The 18,215-nt window shown below is 42.4% G+C and overlaps 2 protein-coding genes across 2 annotated transcripts in view; one reads left to right on the top strand and one right to left on the bottom strand.

The window, feature by feature from the left end:
• LOC145455295 (plexin-A2-like) overlaps positions 1-8,955 on the top strand; it is a 31,485-nt gene extending 22,530 nt beyond the window's left edge. The window contains exons 18-34 of the mRNA XM_080333251.1: positions 111-256; positions 323-475; positions 1,039-1,264; positions 1,678-1,836; positions 1,998-2,160; positions 2,259-2,318; positions 3,385-3,526; positions 3,597-3,743; positions 4,060-4,216; positions 4,474-4,577; positions 4,853-4,968; positions 5,025-5,133; positions 5,781-5,873; positions 5,942-6,111; positions 6,949-7,161; positions 7,491-7,566; positions 7,633-8,955. Of these exons, the coding sequence (XP_080189377.1) occupies positions 111-256; positions 323-475; positions 1,039-1,264; positions 1,678-1,836; positions 1,998-2,160; positions 2,259-2,318; positions 3,385-3,526; positions 3,597-3,743; positions 4,060-4,216; positions 4,474-4,577; positions 4,853-4,968; positions 5,025-5,133; positions 5,781-5,873; positions 5,942-6,111; positions 6,949-7,161; positions 7,491-7,566; positions 7,633-7,806 (2,408 nt within the window). The 3' untranslated portion in view covers positions 7,807-8,955. The remainder of the gene's footprint in view (positions 1-110; positions 257-322; positions 476-1,038; positions 1,265-1,677; positions 1,837-1,997; positions 2,161-2,258; positions 2,319-3,384; positions 3,527-3,596; positions 3,744-4,059; positions 4,217-4,473; positions 4,578-4,852; positions 4,969-5,024; positions 5,134-5,780; positions 5,874-5,941; positions 6,112-6,948; positions 7,162-7,490; positions 7,567-7,632) is intronic.
• Positions 1-18,215, bottom strand: part of LOC145455301 (procollagen C-endopeptidase enhancer 2-like) — a 97,127-nt gene that overhangs the window by 50,302 nt on the left and 28,610 nt on the right. The window lies entirely within an intron of this gene.

Below are 18,215 nucleotides of genomic sequence, written 5' to 3'. Positions count from 1 at the left end.
TTAATCGGTGCATTTTTGACTCGACAAAATCGGACTCCTTCCGGCTCGAAATTCTGTGAGAATATAATTTTATCGTCTGGTTTTCAAAACGACCCGTCATTTTACACCAGGCAACTACACGGCAGCACTTATTTTTGACGACTGCCTGACCATAAACGTCGGCGTCGTAAGATACACGGCCGACCCGTATTTGAACGATCTTGGCGAGGGCGGAAACTCCGTGCTGTCACACACGAGCGGGCCCATCATTATAACTGTGAGTATCCAACTTTTTGACGTATGGTTTTCGTCAATCTTAACCGGTACCTCTTTCTACTCGCAGGGTCGGAACCTCTGTCCGAACCCTAATAACTGTGATCGCTACTCGGCGGTTGTTAAAATTGGCGACGAGCATTTTTGTAACGTGTCCGCGCTCGATAAAGACAAGCTGGTGTGCATCCCACCTGGGGACGTTACCGGCAAGCACAACGTCGAAGTAAGTATGTTTATGTATGTTCCGTTGAAATTTTTCCGCGTTTCAAATTGTTGTATTTGACTAAAACTAGGAAATTAGTAAAATACCTAAATTCGCAACTGCCGGAAACATGATAGTACCGTAATGGATGAGTAGTTTCAAGTTGATTACGTTGCTTTCGCTAGCTCCATGTGTTCAATCAGCAATTTGAGAGTTTGGCCTAATATCTTACAGTGCGAATGGTAATATTAACGGCCCTGATATGTTATTATCTACTGTAATGGGCACCAGTGAATGCGGAATTTGGCGCTTGACGGCCTTTAATTCTAATAGTAACATACCAGTAGCCTAACCCAAATACATTATTATATACATACATAGTGCCTTATATCACAATTCAAACTTATCTTCAGAGGAACATTTACCAATTTTTTAACAGAATATTGCTGCATCACTTTCTAATTGTTATTACATTTCTAATGCCAAATTTAGCAATTGTCAGATTCAGTGGTAACCGGTCCGTTATCGCGCATTTGTCTCTTGTTCACGCGAGCGCTCCTTAATTTCGTTCCTTTCTCTGGCAGGTCTCAATCGGCGACTACAGCCAACCGGTCGGATCGATCCAGATGGAGTCCAGCGTTCCGCCGTATCTGAAATTCCTGATCCCGATATTTATCGTGCTCTTCGTCATTATTGTGGTGGTCGCTTTCGTGGTGTGGAAGAGGGCCGGCAAGAAGATGGAGGAGGTCAAGGAGAAGCAGATGAGGTTCGACATGATGGAGGCGAAAGTCGCACAGGAATGCAGAGAAGGTAATTGTCTTTCGTCGTCTGCATTAGTTGTTATGTGTGATCCGTTGCAAGTGCTATTGTTACGGTTTTTGCTTGTCCGTAACGATGTAGTTCTGCTTTTTCAGAGTACTCAAGTAGGCTCTGCCTACTTGCACTGCTTGGATAGTTATGTTTTCTAACCGCTTTCACTTCTATCGACTGTTTTTATCCAAAACTACTCGCTTTTTGGATATGGTAAAGTATAGAGTAGTTTTTTTATAGGGAATACTAGCAAAATAGCCTCTTCATCACTGAAATCTAATATAGTTGACGCCTCGGCCTAATTTACTTTCTGTGACTATGTTTCACTTACGCTTGTAGTAGTTTTGCTATGTCTGGGAGTGCCAATGCTGTACCACCTCTGCACGACAGTTACGAACCAAATTCCATTTCAGCTTTCGCCGAACTGCAAACCGACATGCAGTCGGACTTGGAGAACATCGGGATGTCCGGCATTCCGTTCCGGCCGCGACACGATTACATCATGAGAGTTCTCTTTCCCGATCCTGATATGCAGGACAAGCTGAAGAGCTTCACGCCCAGCACGCCTTACAGTGAGTTTGCTTTACATGCCTGGTAGGAAATAGCGCAAGTTATCTGAGGTAATGCTTGTTGCTCCTTCCGCATATGCGGTTTTTCAAGCTGCCAACTTGTCCAATGTAAAGGGATACTTGTCTTTGTCCACTAATTGAGACTGACGCTATTCTGTTTATAGCTGGGCAGAGCCGTTTTAACATGCGGAACGGCGGCAGAGGCGACAATCTCAGAATGTTTAACGCCGCGTTCGAGGACTTCAACCAACTGTTGGAAAACAAGACCTTTCTGATCGTGTTCATTCACGCGCTCGAAAAACAGAAGAAATTCACAATCCGGGACAGGTTATTATTGTATTATGATATTTTACAGTTCAAAACCTTTGCCCTGCCATTGTTCTTTGGGTAAGGGCAGATAATGCAATCTCCCGTTGTGTTTACAGGAGTAATTTCGCCGGATTATTGATGATTGTGCTGCAGAACAGATTGGAGTATGCGACCAGGTCGGTTTTGAAATTCTAATGCATTCTAGTATCTCACCGATTCGATTCCGAATAGAGCAGTGGTTCCCAACCTTTTTGTCTTCATTCGCCACTTCAGATTTATTCCGAGTCCTCATTACCCACTACCCAAAACTCCTATATACTCTTTGAAAATGCCCCTCCATAACATTTGGCGAGATGTTTGGCAGGGACTTGTTATTGGAAATCCACACCAGTATGCAAGACAATCGCCTATAACTGCAAGATAAAACGTTTTGTGAACCGATACCGGTAACCCTCGAAACATAGCGAAAGCGTTATTCCAAGTCATACTGGTCGTGGTCGTGCTGGATGCGTTTGTGACGCCATCATTGGTTATCCAGAGTTGAAAATTGATTTTTTATGAACAACACGCGATATACTTTTCGATACATACATTGCAGATTTCAGAGCAGTTAACTGGTAACGGTAATCACGCATGTGTCTCCGTAATAGACTATATCCTGTATATATTGTTTAACAAATGCATCTATTCCCCACCAGAAACCATTGAATTCCCCACCAGTTGGGAATTCCTCACCGGTTGGGAACCACTGGAATAGAGTATTAAGCTTCGGGTTGAGTATTTATGTACCATTCATTACGACGTTATATATAGTAAGAATAAATTGTGAAGCTGATATTTGCACCTTTCACACAAGAATTTGCACTTCATCACAGTGTCGCTACACAAAATGGTCGCTTGTATGAACATGTGTGCCGTTACGCTATATGTTTTTGTGATACAGCCAATTGAGGTTTAGGCTCCTCCATGATGAAAAGAAAGTGCCGAAGCGATTGTTCCTTGTGATAAAATAGTTCTTCATCACAAGGGGCATATAGTATTGGTACTCGAAAAAACAAGACTTACTATTCGACCAGCATCTCTCCAATACTCGAATCATAGTGGCCAGCCCTAAATAGCACATTGCGCTTGAAAACATGATCTGACTCGTCTTGCTGTAAAGCATCTCAGTCCTGGACTTTTTACAGCGATTTTATTACAATTCGGTAATGTCTTTCTAACTTTCCGACAACGTCCTTGCAGGATACTCGAGGAACTGCTCGACGAGCTGATCAGAGACGTGATCGAAAACGGAAATCCGAAATTGCTCCTGAGAAGAAGCGAATCGGTCGCGGAAAAAATGCTCACGCACTGGTTCAGCATTCTGCTCCACGGATTTCTTCAGGTAACTCGCCAAAATTAATTTCAATGATAAGTCACGATGCAACAGCTGGAGTTATTTTTGTCTTCGATAGGATTGTGCCGGGGAGCACTTGTTCACGTTGTACCGAGCCATCAGAGCGCAGTTGGACAAGGGACCGGTTGACGCCATCACGGGTTTCGCGAAATATTCTCTGAATCAAGACAAGCTGTTGCGGCAGGCTGTGCACTACGAACAACTGGTGCGTCCGATCTGTTATGTTTGTCGAGGATACTGTCTCATTCTCTGTAGAAAATGGTCAGCCTATGAAATTATAGACTGATACTTTTACTTGATATCAACCGAAGATGGCCACTAACTAAGTACTACTCTATCAATTTTATAATATTGTTATAACATTTTATCAACGTCAGTCCGTGAGTTCCTGTGAGGGAGCGTTATATTGAGACTCTGAATTTCTTGGCTCGTAAATCGAATTCCGTCATCGTGGGGATCTCCCCAAGTACCCGTTCATCTTATTGGTCACGGCTTTGAAGGTGCCTGGTTATCATTTTCAGACTCTGCTCGTTGGCGACGAGGACCATCCAAGCCGGGAGTTACCCGTCCGTGTTTTGGATTGCGACACAATCACTCAAACTAAGGAAAAAATTATCGCAATGAAGTATCGTAATGTCAAGCAATCCCAACACCCCAGCCCCGATGCGTTCGATCTTGGTGAGTTGTATCGCTGTATGGCTTGTAGAATTTAGCATAACAGGTCTCGAAACTACTAGATTTAACGTCAATCATTCCAAATCCCGATTCAAACTTTGAAACAAATCCAGAATTAAAATCCAATTGCGTACAAATCAAGCTTTTATGTGCGGTTACGGCTTTGACACGCAAGCTAGTCTCCACCCTGGGGGATATTATGAGACAGTAGAGCGTGGTACTTGTCGCTTTGTGTGGCAATAATCAACTGCTCTGTGTAGAAATGCGGTCGCCCACTCTGGGCAGTGTGTCTCTGAGCGACGAAGACAACACCTCTATCGTGGAAGGCGGATGGAGGAGACTCAACACTCTGCAACACTACAAGGTAACTTGTTGAATAATACACGGCCTTTTGTGGTAGATTGATCTCCAGGGCATTCTTGCAACCGGTGGCAATAGCTTGTTTGTTGTCATTTTGTCTGATTGCTTTGTGTGCTGGCGCTTCATGTGCAAGTGAGCAAAGTTGTAACCAAGTCGGACTGTTCCGGGTCACAAGTCAATTTAACTTCTATAGTTTTGAGTGGAGTCATTGCAACCCTGGTAGTGAGGTCATAAATTTTTTTTCGGGACAAAGGCATTTTTTGTTCGTTTTATCGATAGGTTGCGGACAAATCTGTAGTCACGATGGTACCTCGGAGGAGGAACCAGGGCAACAATTCCGGTCAGTCCGTCACTTCGCGAATTGGTGGCATGACCTACAACGGAAGCGGGTCCAGGTTAGTTTTGCGCCTTATTCTTTTCATTTGAGTCTTTACCATAGCGGTCCTCGCAGACTCGTCAACGATGGTGGCGCAAGTCTGCCCAGACATTTCGGGGGTCAGCAGGACACGAGGTCTTCGACGCCCACGCAAGCTGATGATGGCAAGAAGCCGTTCCATTTGGTGGGTTTCCGGCGCGGACTGAATTCGTGCGGACTTGATTCTGTGACAAGTATTAAAGGGTCGCGGCGCTCTAAATATGATGTGGTCTTGAATTAAATTTGATAGTGTGAAAAAAACTTATGCAGTGGCCATTTTCCTCTGGAAGCCATTGCATTGGAACTGCGGCTAAATGATTTTTAACAACCGCACCATTCTAGCTCTATCTGTGGTATTAATATCACTCCTGATCCCTTCTTGACCCTTTGCGAAACTTCTGGATAATATCGGCTGACCAAACTATCTAAAATTCCTTCAATACATCGTCTGACAACTGTCCGAAATGTGTGTCAGATGTTTTGCAATGGTGTTATACTGTCGTCGCCTTCGTGCAAACTACAGGATTTGTTGTGTGACATGGCAAAGTGCGACTGACCACTAAGGGTCATGACTCATGCGGCATCTTGTGAGCCCCTTAGTCTTGATAAAGCCTACGGAGAGTTGGCATCAGTCTCTGTAATGAATTTACGAAGACTTCTTGCCGGGTAAAACATATTGACACAGCATCAGTATTAACGATTGAAGATTCCCCAACTCCAGGCAAGAGTCTTTTAATGGTGTAGGATCCCTATACCCCACCACGTTCTTAACACGTTTCGTGCATCATGCAGATGAAAAATCTTGATAACGAACCAAGAGACGGCACGGGCACAGGCGAGAACATGGTGTCTGAAATCTATTTCACGCGATTACTCGCCACCAAGGTTTGTTTCGAGACTGCGCTCGCGTAAATCGGCGAAATTCCAGCTGTAACTGAAAACTTCTCTTTCAGGGCACCATTCAGAAGTTTGTAAACGATTTATTTGAAACGATATTCAGCGTAGTGCAGCGCGGTCACGCGCTACCACTGGCGATCAAGCACATCTACGATTATTTCGACGAGCAGGCCGATCGCTACCGTATCGCGGACCCCGACATTGTGCACACGTGGAAAAGTAACAGGTAAGGGCTGCGGCGGTGTGATTGCTTGACGTTCGAACTCCTTTTGTTTGGGGGTGTTGGTTGGCATACCTTTCGTGTATTGTCCAAGTTGGGTTTATGCTGTAAATCAGCACGTATCATTTTAAGAAATTCTTCGATGTTATTTTCTTCGCAATTCACATCATTACTGGATTCGAGAGTTTAAATTGGCTCCGTAGCTACTTGCTGACCTGGTCATTGCTAATTTCACTCAAGTGTTTGGTGAATCACTCAGCGAGGTACCACAGGCCCGTCACACCCACATTTGACCTAGGCCCTTAGGGCATCAGAATACAATCTCCCGGGATTCTGGACTCGCGAGTTTCATTGGAAGGGACATATTTTCCACCAGCTCATATGTCGTAGCTCACTAGTTTAGCTGATCGATAACATTTTCGGCCTTTTTAGCATTCTTGGTGCTTCAACTTGACTGTTTTAGACACAGCTACGTACTTTTACACTTTGTAATTTATAAAGTAGAACGTAGTTGGGAGATGTTTGCACCACTTTTATGAGTGAAATTGTCATAAAAGTTGGTGAAATACACCGTTACCCACTGTATCACAATACCTGATAGCGATCGTCGATTAACTGCTTAATATATGCAACCCTTTGACTAAACCTACTTGTGTGCTGTTCAGACTCTCATATTTTGCTTCCACTTGAAGTACTTTTGGCAGGTTTTGCAAATAGCTACTTGTACCTCTAATTGATTAGAAGAAATTGATGGCATTCTAATTGTACTTAGCACTAACACTACCGCTGATTTACTTTGGTCATCTTTGCTATTGGTCACGGTGTTTCATTTTTCTATCGCAGTCTTCCGTTGCGGTTCTGGGTGAACCTGATCAAGAATCCAGAGTTCCTGTTTGACATCAAAAAGTCGCCCTTGGTGGATTCCTGCCTGAGTGTCATCGCCGGCGCGTTCATGGACTCGTGCTCCACCACCGACCAGATCTTGAGTAAAGACTCGCCGTCTGGGAAGCTTCTGTACGCGAAGGAAGTTCAAAACTACAAGAACTGGGTCGTCAAGTATGTTGGTTTTGATTTGTCGGTATACAGGTGAATGTGACGCTGTCCCATTCACTGACTTTTTCAACCGATACCATTGGATACTACCTCTACTTGATTGGATTGTCATGGCAGCCGTTGTGATATCTCTGTTTGTAATCGGCAGAGATGGTCTGCGTTTTCAGAGTACTCAAGTTTTTATGCTTTTAAACTGCTTCCTCTTCTACATGTCAGTTTTTTAGACAAAAGTATTTGCTTTTTGATGTCGGCTAAGTTATCCCTCTCCCGTTATCATCGTTTTTCCACGAGTCTCTTTTGAAAGTAAAAAAGGGAAAAACTCTTCATTCCAGCTACTATAACGAGATATCGGAAATGGACCATCTCGGCCCGCAAGATATGCAATGCTTTTTACGGGACGAATCCATGGTAAGTTTCACGATCATTTCTGTAGTCTGGCGGGCCATATATATCGTCTCACTATCCTTTTTACAGGCGCACGGCCGCGGCAGTAGTATCGACCAGGCCGCGCTCACGGAGCTCTACGGCTACGTGCAAAAGTACAGCCAAGAAGTCTCCGAAGCTTTGAACAGCGATCCCCACGCCCGCAGCCTGAGGCTGTCGCAGAAATTAGAGAACTTATGTTCGTCAATGACCAGCACGGTGTAGTCGCGCGCGGACAAAACTGTATCGCTGTAAAACCGCCGCGTCTAAACGGACCGAGAGTCGCCCGGTGCGGCGGCAGTGTCACGCGGCGCGCGTTCAATCATGCGCGTGAATTTCCACGCTGCCAAATGTTTTTATAATGTCGTAGATTGTACGCGCGTTTCGACAGCAGTGTCAGCGGCATTCTGCGAAATTGTGTCCGTCGTCAGGCATCGCGTGTTTCATTTCGACTCGGTAGTGTAAGTTATTGGTGGAATTCGCTATTGCTTTGATACGGTTCTTTTTTTTTTACGACCGGTACGTGAATCGAGTGTCTTGGGCATCTGTCTTTGCCGCCGCCGTAGTCGTGGTCTTGAAAATTCAATTAATATTAGCAAAGGTGGTCGGATACAAAGGACCCCTACTTTTTCTGCTGCATAGGTTTTGGCGTTTTACGCCCTAGGCCTAAAATAAGTTCTTCTTTACTTGGAAATCGCTGCTTTTACTTTAACTCGAGTTGTTGTTTGCGACGTTATTCCTGCAACAACAACAGCTTTGGCCAACTCTGAATCTTTGGTTGCTTTGATAAGCCATTTGTTGTGTAACGTTTGCCGGTAGTCATGCATCGACTCGTTATCAGTAACAGCATTGTGACGACATTCTAATTCGTCGCAGTCGTTCTCTGTAACGCGCCCCAGCATTAAGTCGCGATTTTACAGTATAGGAGTAACTGTGAAAGTGTCTTGTCTAGCTGCTGCGCACCGCCCGTTTCTGCGCCGCTTGGATGACGGCTCTAGCGCCCCTGCCTCGTTGGGGTTAGGATCTCGGCCCGTTGGAGCTGGCTGCCTTACTAATTCTTATAAATCTGCCGCTTCCGTATGACTGTTCAAGTATAAACACAGCTCTCTACGGGTCTATCCCACCCTTACCTTCCGAACTGCTATTCCTCGCGTTTCCGATCAAGTGCGATTATATGATTTGCGCGTTTTAACCTTTTTAACGGACCCGCTCGGCCGAGCCCGGGATTTTTTCGCCGGGCGCGGTTTCGTACCATATTGCAAGTTTTTTATAAGACGGTGACTGCCCGCGTGTTGTATGGTTTTTATGTATGCTCTTTCTAGGAAGTATTTTCTTTGAAATTAATGTCTCGAATAACGAATTTTTGTGCTCGCTTCCGCTGGTTCCTATGCGTTACCCGGTGTCGAGTTTGGTGTGAAATGGGAGTGGGCAGGAAGAAGCATAGACTTATGGCAGGGGCGGGCAACTTCTCCAGTCGGCGGACCGGATATATGAGGATGAAGTACTTGGCGGGCCGGATTCCCAAATCCATACAGTAATCGTGTATTTAGCCACCTATACGAGGAATGAATCGTATAAAATGTGAATTTCAAGTTGAAAGCATAGAAGCCAAAAACGGTATTTAATTAATTTAATAACGTAATATACTGCAATAGCAGTTGAAGTCAATGAGATCTGTGATCGTTCAAGGTTGTCTTGTTCTTTGGACTCTGGTTTAGGGCTGGGCAAAATCGAGTACCTGAGTGATTCGATTCTGAATCACGTAATATCGTCGCGGTGGAGTCAATGCGACTTACGTCCATTTTACACATTTTGAGAAAATTGACTTTACGTAAAGTTTTCATCTTCTTTCAGCCTTATAATGGCCCTGATTAACTTTGAATTAATGAAACAGACATAAATATGGCCAGGCCGTGTTATTTTTGGCATTTCAGGAGCCAGATGCCAAAATTAAAAATTTGAAAATGCCATAAATAAGCAATTTTTGGCATATGCCAAAAAAAACACGGCCTGCCAAATAGTGTATTTCGTTCATGGTGTCGTGTTAGCAGGACCTCGTTACAAGCGAGAAGAGCGTTTGTGAAAGGCAGGTTTCTTAATCTGGGTCCAGCCCACCCATTAGGGGTGAAAGCATGGTGTGGGCACAGCGAGATTGAACGGCTGACTGCATTTGGTTTACGTCATACTTTCCATTTGTCCAAAGGCAATTTTACAACCATTTTTGACCGGCTTGTCGAGCACTAAATTTGATAAAACGGGTATCAATGAGAAGCTGCCGCAGTACTGATTATTAAAATCTAAATTATATTCTGCTCATGGAACTGGAACCCCAAAATCAACCACAATTTTAGCATTGTGATCGAGTTGAACATTGTGACGCAACAAACTGTCTGGCTATTTCTGAGCTGCATAGTCTAGTTTTGCCAGACAGTCTTGTTGCGTCAATGTTCTTAAACAAGCTAACCTTCCCAGGACTCTTCCATGCGAGTTGGTAATATTAAAGCCACCTGAAGTGACAAAATTCCTCCGAAAATATATCGGTAGACTGAAGGAGAAATGATAATCGGGCTACTAAATAAAATGTGTTGAGAGACAACACAGGAAACTCCTGGAAAAAGATCGGGAAGAAAATTCTTTCCGCGATGAGATCGATGGCACTGGCGAAGTGATCACTTTTCATGATGCATGGAAGCCGGTTCGGCCCTCCAAAGATTTTGAAGCTCTGAAAACCTTTTGTGGATGACTGGCAACATTCTTTCCCTCAACGGCTACTGTTGGAGCCGATATTTCCCAGATTCGCTGGGCGAGAAAAGAATTTAGGAGAAACTTAGCTGACCTGAGTTTGGAAGCACAGTGCAAACGATTTAAGTCTATAACAGCTGTAACAATCAGCTGTTGAGCGTGTTTGTTAGGCTTTTCTGTCTTTTTTTGCTTATTGGCACCGATTCCGATGGATACTGCACATTTTGTGGTTTCGTTTGATATTATTAACCTATGAAATCGTTAGGTTTTTTCGTCTTATTGTTTGTTGGCACTGATTATACGTGGATGCTGCACATTTTGTGGTGTCTTTTGACAAACTAGCCCAAATAAAGCGTTTTTTTGACTAATTCGAGGCTGAAACTATCTATTTCAGGGGTTCTCAACTTCCCTTGTATAACGGGCCGCATTTTAACAGCAGAAGACCGGGCCGCAGAACAATATTAACATGTATTTGTGGGCGAATGTTAAATTTAGGCTACTGTAGCCTATTTACCAGTCGTATACGGGCATTTAGCACGTTCTTCTGCATTATAATGGACAGCGTTCGCAGGTTTGCAGCTGCTGCTTGTTGTGAGACGATGTATTATCTTCTAGCCGCACAAGTTAATCCCTTCGTGGAGCGTGCATTGCATTCGTTGCTATGTCGGTATTTGCAACTTCAAACCATTCCACCAGAGAACTGAACTCTCTGTTTCAATGCGTGAGTGAGCAATTATAAAATTACGGCAACTTCTTGGTTACAGAGGCCATTATCAGTTTGAGCTCTCAGAGATATGAGAAGAAGTGGCGTGTTCGGGGTCACTTCTGAGCAAACCCATCAACCCTTCTTTCCTTCCAGGACTTGAGCCCTGCACCAATAGTTACAGAAGTCAGCTTTGTCAGGTTGATGTTTTTACTGGTACCCTTCCCACATTTGCTCCGTCAGCATTTCCTCTGGAAATATGTCCAATTGTCCAGTCTGATAAAATGCACCCGGATAATTAGCTATGCAATGTGTGTGAAGTCGGCAGATTCGTCCAATGCTAGGCTAAAGTAGTCTACGAGGCAACGTGTTTCAGAACATGCGATAAAAGATCGACTGACATTGCTGTTACTCTTCTGGTGACGGTTGAATCAGACAACTGTCGCCTCGAAATTTGTTGACCTTGCTGCCAAATTCCGGAAACAGCGAATATTCGCACAGTACGTTAAAGTTTTATGGAAGTCACATCTTCTCTTGCAGATTCTTGGGTTTAGCGATATTTCAAGCAATTTTGAACAATGCATCTGTAACGTCGTCGGCAATATTAACAATGCATGGAAATATGGAATGCTGGGCTTTTGACATCTAGCAACATTTTCTCTAAGATCAGGCTATATGTATAACTCCGGAAGAAGCTATCGTGATATCATTTTAAGGTTCTACGCTTCGTTACAACAACTGTTCTTCAACAAATATGACACATCGGTCTTCCATAACAATACAGTTCCAGTAGTAATTGCGTTCATAATGAAAGGTGTCGCGGGCCGCAAAATAATCGTCTGCGGGCCGCATGCGGCCCGCGGGCCGCGGGTTGAGAACCCCTGATCTATTTAGAGGACGATGCCATAACTGCCAAAAATAAAAATCGAAAAATGCCAAAAATAAGTTATTTTTGACAGTTTTGGCATATGCCAAAAATAACACGGCCTGAATATGGCCGAAAAATATTGAATTTTTTTCAAAAACTTGTTTTTTTTCAAGTTTTAAAAATGGACCTTCAAATTTTGAAAACTGGACATAAGTCACTTTGATTCCGCTGCGACGATATGCGTCGAATCGAGTATCACTCATTATGATGTCACAACAGAGTGTACTATGTCGAAGTTCAAATATGTACCTTTATGCCACCACAAAGAACATAATGACTGTTATCCGTCACATTAGAGATATTTTCGTATTTTTTCGACCATACCGATTTCATTGCACTTCTTGACAATGTTGTGGGAAGAGCATGACTTCGAAAATGTGCAATTTCAAGTAACGTTCATAGCTTTATACTGTGTCTGGTATGCTGCGAGCCTGCGACACACGGCCAATCACGGTTTCAAGGCCTCCTCGGTGGAAAATAGTATCAACTCTCTAATTCTCGTTAGTAAATTCACTTTCAGTTACGAAGAGCGTATATTTTCAGTACTCGAAAAATTAGTCTTTTACTGCTCGAATCATTAGAATTAATTCTCGATTCAGATTCGGGTACTCGAATCATTGTGCCCAGCCCTAGTTGCCATACGTCCGGAATTTCACTGTGAAAACTGCGTCCTGGAGGAATTTTTAAAATATGCCTAAATGTCCGGAATTTTGAAAGCTTGAAGTAAGCTCATAATATTTTCGCAAATCAGCATAAACAATATTATTCTTGGGCCGATTCATGCTACATGACATTTATATTCGCGCTGCACGCGATTTAGTATCACATATATTCATTCTAATATGGGAACCACCACTCTCGCAAAAACTGCGATCAAAAACAAATAAAAATAACCTTCATTTAAAGAAATTAGTCTAATTGTAATCGCAAGTATAGGAGAACGATATATTCCTAGAGTCGGTTTAGGCCGTTTATATGCTTTATTCAAAGATAGCGGTTCACTAGTTTGTGCACTATAATGAACTTTTTATGCTTGTGTCAATGTAGCCTACTCCGGATAACAGGTAGTAGGCCGCCATACAGTCTCTTTAGTGGTGACTTTAACGCAGAGCGAATGTTTGTTGTTGTTATACTTGTGTAATCTGACTCCAGAAGGTTACGTTTACCATTCGATGCGTGTTTCTTCCCTTCGACGGACCGACGTCCACGCCAATGGATGGTCGTTGGCTGACGTATACCACGAAGCCTGTCTAGGACACGTGTATTCGAAGATCACACGGACGAATGTTTTGTTTTTGTCTCCACGACTTGTAACTTTTTTGAATCAACGTACGACAACAATATTTCCGAATCATACAAATTGAATTGACTGAATAATGTATACGTTGTATTACACGCATATATATATATATTATAGCTATGAGAGATTTCATGCACAAATATCGTACGATTTATTTCTCTTATCTGTAATCACACGACACATAGACGACTCACAAATATCTTATCGGGTTTTCACTTCAGGTATAGGTAAGGTTCACAAAACTCCCTATTGCTCGAATCTTAAAATGGCGTTACAATATATAATCCGTTAAAGTGGCCGACGCGGGCAACCGGTAGCACGCGAATACTAAATGAGAGATTTGAAGCATTTCATATGAGCAGCAGTTGAACATGGGTCGGTCGACCCTATGGAATTTATGATCGCAGTTTTCGGTCAGGCCGTTGTTCGTCTTCGCCCGCGTGGAGGCTTAACGGGAATCTAGCTAATATTCCCTAGTCTCGGTGCGAAGATTGGCACTTCGGCGCGCAGTACCGCAACGCAGCTGATCCCGGAGACGCTGGTGTGAGTCCCGGCAGGTGAGAGTTTTTCTGTCCTTGCTGGTAAGGGGCGGAAACCCTGTCCAGTGCTCTGAATGTCTAAGTGTAGAAATACAACTGAGCACGGATAAACGGTGGGAATAACTGGTAGCCCGACGCGTTAATCAGTATAGGCCTATACCCAAGAAGTAGCTTTCGGTTTCAAAAAGGTTGATGACCCCTGCTTTAGTGCAACTGCGACGCAATGTAGCCTGCTTGTGTCAATGTTAGGGCTGTTCAAAAAAATCTTTTTTTCCTGAATCTTGCTGGCTACGTTATTAAACCGGGGATTATCCTTGATCGGTGGATAATCCCAGAATTATCATCGAAAAACTCAAATAACTCCGCTTCTACGGGTTGGAATTGAGTCAAATTTGTTTTGCATCGTCTTTGAGGACAGCGCAACAATTTCATGGGGTTGACAGAAAAATTTGGAAAAAAATTCTTTTGCGTCTTTGGGTAAATTAAAAATTTTCAAACTGTACGTAATCCGCGAATATTGGTTGGAATGAATTAAAATTTGGTGTGCGTCGTTTTTTAAGGCAACCTAACGATTAAATCACGTATCCAGCAAGATTCAGGGGAAAAAGCTATTTTTGAACAGCCCATTGTGCAACTTGTATGACACAGATATGGCACATAGTAAACTCTTGCGAAGTGTCTGCAATAGCCTACTGCTTATAAGTTCATACGTGGTCGGTCTACTTTCCGTACATACTCAGGTCGTCAGGTTTTTGACTAGGCATACTTCTACTTGAGCTACTTAATTCACACACTCTTGATTGAATACTAGAAAAGAATTGGGGACTAATTTGCATCACATTCATGAGTGGGCTCGTCATAAAAACGGGCGAAGAGCCCATTATAGTGGTAACTAGATTTACATTCAAAGATTGCACCTAGCGTATTGGTAGTGTGGTTTGGTTCTTCTGCATTAATCTCGAAGATAGGCCTACATGCTGCTACAACTGCTAAAAGTGCGCAACCCCTCGTCCAAGTTTACTTTTTGACCCTACTCATTCAAGTAACCTACTTTTCAGATCTTAAATTTATACTTTTACCGGAAGTCGTTTTGGCATGCCTTGGAAAGTGTTACTTTTAATAGCAAGCGAGTAGAAATTGACGCATTCTACTTCTACTCGAGTAGGAATGCCATCTACGATACTACTATCCTGCATATCAATCCACATTACCTGCGACGTATTATGGTACACCAGTGGTTCTCAAACTTTTTTAGGCACGCCCCCTTTTTGAAAGATAAAAAATTCGCGCCCCTTATCGTCATATCACAGAATGCAACCAGAATGCTAGTAATCCAAACGAATTGTTTGATAGAATGGAGGGTTATGACTACGGCAAGTTTTTGTTGCAGTCAAATCCGTGGAAAGTTGCATTTATTTTTCACAAAAGTTGCAGTAAAAAGTTGCATTTATTTTTCACAAATGTTGCATTAAAAAGTTGCATTGATGGATGATTTCCTTGAAATTATTAGGTTATGAGATACTCGAATCGATCCGTATCGAAGGCATCTGTAGCAAAACTCAGTGTTAGCGACTTCAACAAAATCAATAGCCTGTAAAAATTGACCCAGTGAAAATATAGTTTTCGGCGGTCTAGCCGGTATGTACGTCAAATCAGAAAGGACCTCAAATTTAAACGACAGTGACATAATCAAGCGATCTATATACATTATACAATGTATATTATACATAGTAACACAATCGCTAATAACATGCGCGTCGCTGTGTGAACAGTTGCCTTCTTAGTAGCCTACACGGACACGACTAATACATTACATTTCGATGTTGATGATTTGCTGATACAATCCGTTGTTTCTGGTATGGAATCACTGTTAACGAATCATAACGAAAGTTGGGTTATGTAAACCTATTTCCTACGAACATCGCGTCGTTCACTTGGCTGCTTAGTCATCGGATACAGTACATTATGTATTATTTTTTTAACCAAAAATTGTGGTAGTGCATGTTCATTGTTCAGTATCGTTGGGTCGAGCTATATGAACCATTGGAATTCACCTCTTGGTGTGAATACAGAAAAGTTGTATTTCCTGAACTGTGACATGATATGCTGGTTTAATACTCAGCTGGGGTTTTACCGTTAATAAACGAGGATTATGTAGGCTACCTATATTTAACGATCGTCATATTGCCTCCAAATTACAGCCTATGCCATGTATTTTCGGCCAGCGCAAGTAGGGTTGTATTTAAAACAAATGCCTTAGAACACTTTTTTAATAAACATGTTTTAAGCAGTGTTTTAAAAAAAATGTGTTTTTCTTCACTATTCAAAACAATTTTTTTCAAAAAGTTGTATCATGATGCCATAATTGTGTAAATACTTTCGAAAAAACATGTAGTATGGCACTACAGACGATATGCACCCAATATAGTCAACGTATATGCAATTTGAAATGGTAAGAACCGTCGAAATCAGTATGGATGTTCTGATGATGATGACCGCCGACCGTAAAAATGTTGCATTACGATGTAGTCCTGGTTAAAGATCTTTTGTCCGTTTATGACAGGAGTCGGAAGCCTTTTTCGTCAAAGGAACCATATTTACCCTATGTTTTCAATTGCAAATGCCCCCCATTGCGACGTAAAAATTAAAGAGTCGTGACGTCATGACTGAAAAAAAAATTAAAAACATGTTTTAAACATGTTTGTTCTAAATGCAGCCCTAGGTACAAGTATGATTTACCGATATTCGTTCAAAATTCTGATTTCGGTCGAGCTTTATTATAATCCTGACTGCGCAAGTGTGGATATGGTCGGTGGCGTTGTAAAATTGAGTTAAGGGACGTCCTGTTCCAGGTCATTTCGAGTCCTTAATTTTCATTGGGCCGTGAAGGTTATCATTGAACGTCTTTTGATGTCATGTCATGTCAGGTTATGAAATAATGAATGCTGTCTCTCACGAGAGCATGCATGCAAAGTGCATAACTTTTACACTTACTGTGATTCCATCGCCTTGAAATCTTCCACACATGGGTAGTCTATATAGTAGAATTTTACAAGCCAGGGTCGTGAAAAAGGGAATTTAGCAACGTATTGCACTTACAATTACACTTAAATTGGCGAGTAATTCGATTATTTCCAGGAAGAGCCCTAGCACCAAATCCATTTCTAAGGCTGTTAGGTAACATTTCGCTATCGATTCACTTCCATCCGGGAGTGAGTCCACCTGAATGCCATTACGTAGTATAAACTTTTTTCCGTAATCTAATTGTTATCGAATTGCGACAGAAGATATTCTGTGATCTCCCCTACTACGTTGCCCATTGATCAAATTAACCGACAATATATACTATCGCACGAAATAAATACACTCTTGAGAAGTCGAGTTTGTGGAAGGGGAATGAGCTGGTCTTGTACAACGGCGACATCCTAAATCGGGTTACCTAGAGAAGCAGCATCTGTGCAAATGAAAATTCAAAAGACGGCTTCTCGAGTAAAGTGCGAGAAAGGATATCATTTGTAAAAAGTTCTGAAGCATTCAGTGAAATAGCCTATACCCTACTCACTTGGAGATACAGAAATGTATGCATTGCGCAATGCGCATGCTACTAAACTATAAGTAAGCTACTAAGCTAATATACTAATATCCACATTAAATATAGCACTCGCAGGCGTTGCATACATACACGCGTCTATTTACAGATGTGTAACTTCATATGAAACCAGGATTATGAATTAAAGTGAACGATTTGTTATACCGCAGATTTACATACCAAACCGACATAGTTTCAAGAAACGAAAGGAAATGGAGCCACGACAAGAGACACGTCAGATATTGTGTATAATGAATCGCCGTTACTGTTGCATTACAACCCGATTTGAGAAGCAGTCAGTTTGTGACCCTGTCAAATCTGCTACTTCCATTCATGACATCCTGGTTTTATGTGAAATGACACCATAGCAACTTTGAAACCATAGGTCACAGAGTAACGAACAATAAGATCACTGGAGTTCATGCAAGTAGGCTACAAGAGGAAAACGAGGGTCTCTCTGCAGCCGCCATATAGCATCAAGAGTTTTCTTCATTGATTTATGTTCATTGATTTTGTAAGGTGGAAGGATGCCAGTGATTTGTTGCAATTGTGGTCAATCTGTCTCTTTGAGTCAATGTAATTGATAGACATTGTGGTATCACTCCAACACGTCCCACGGGATTTGATCGGCAACTGATTTCATTTACAATTTTCTAGACACCTTGCTCACGATCGGCGTGAGGTTGTGCTCAGTTTATTCCGAAGGTGTGGGTGAAGACATATTGACAAATATAGGCCTGCCTGTTTCTAAAATTGTTTTGCAAAAGTAACAAAAAGATATTGTACGGGCGTTATTCTATGAACGTTAAGCTAGTACGATATACCGAGATTAT

The sequence above is a fragment of the Botryllus schlosseri genome, chromosome 14 (assembly GCF_051294905.1).
Source record: "Botryllus schlosseri isolate E-star chromosome 14, Bs_hap1, whole genome shotgun sequence".
Taxonomy (NCBI): Eukaryota; Metazoa; Chordata; class Ascidiacea; order Stolidobranchia; family Styelidae; genus Botryllus; species Botryllus schlosseri.
This window is presented reverse-complemented; position numbering and strand designations above follow the sequence as displayed.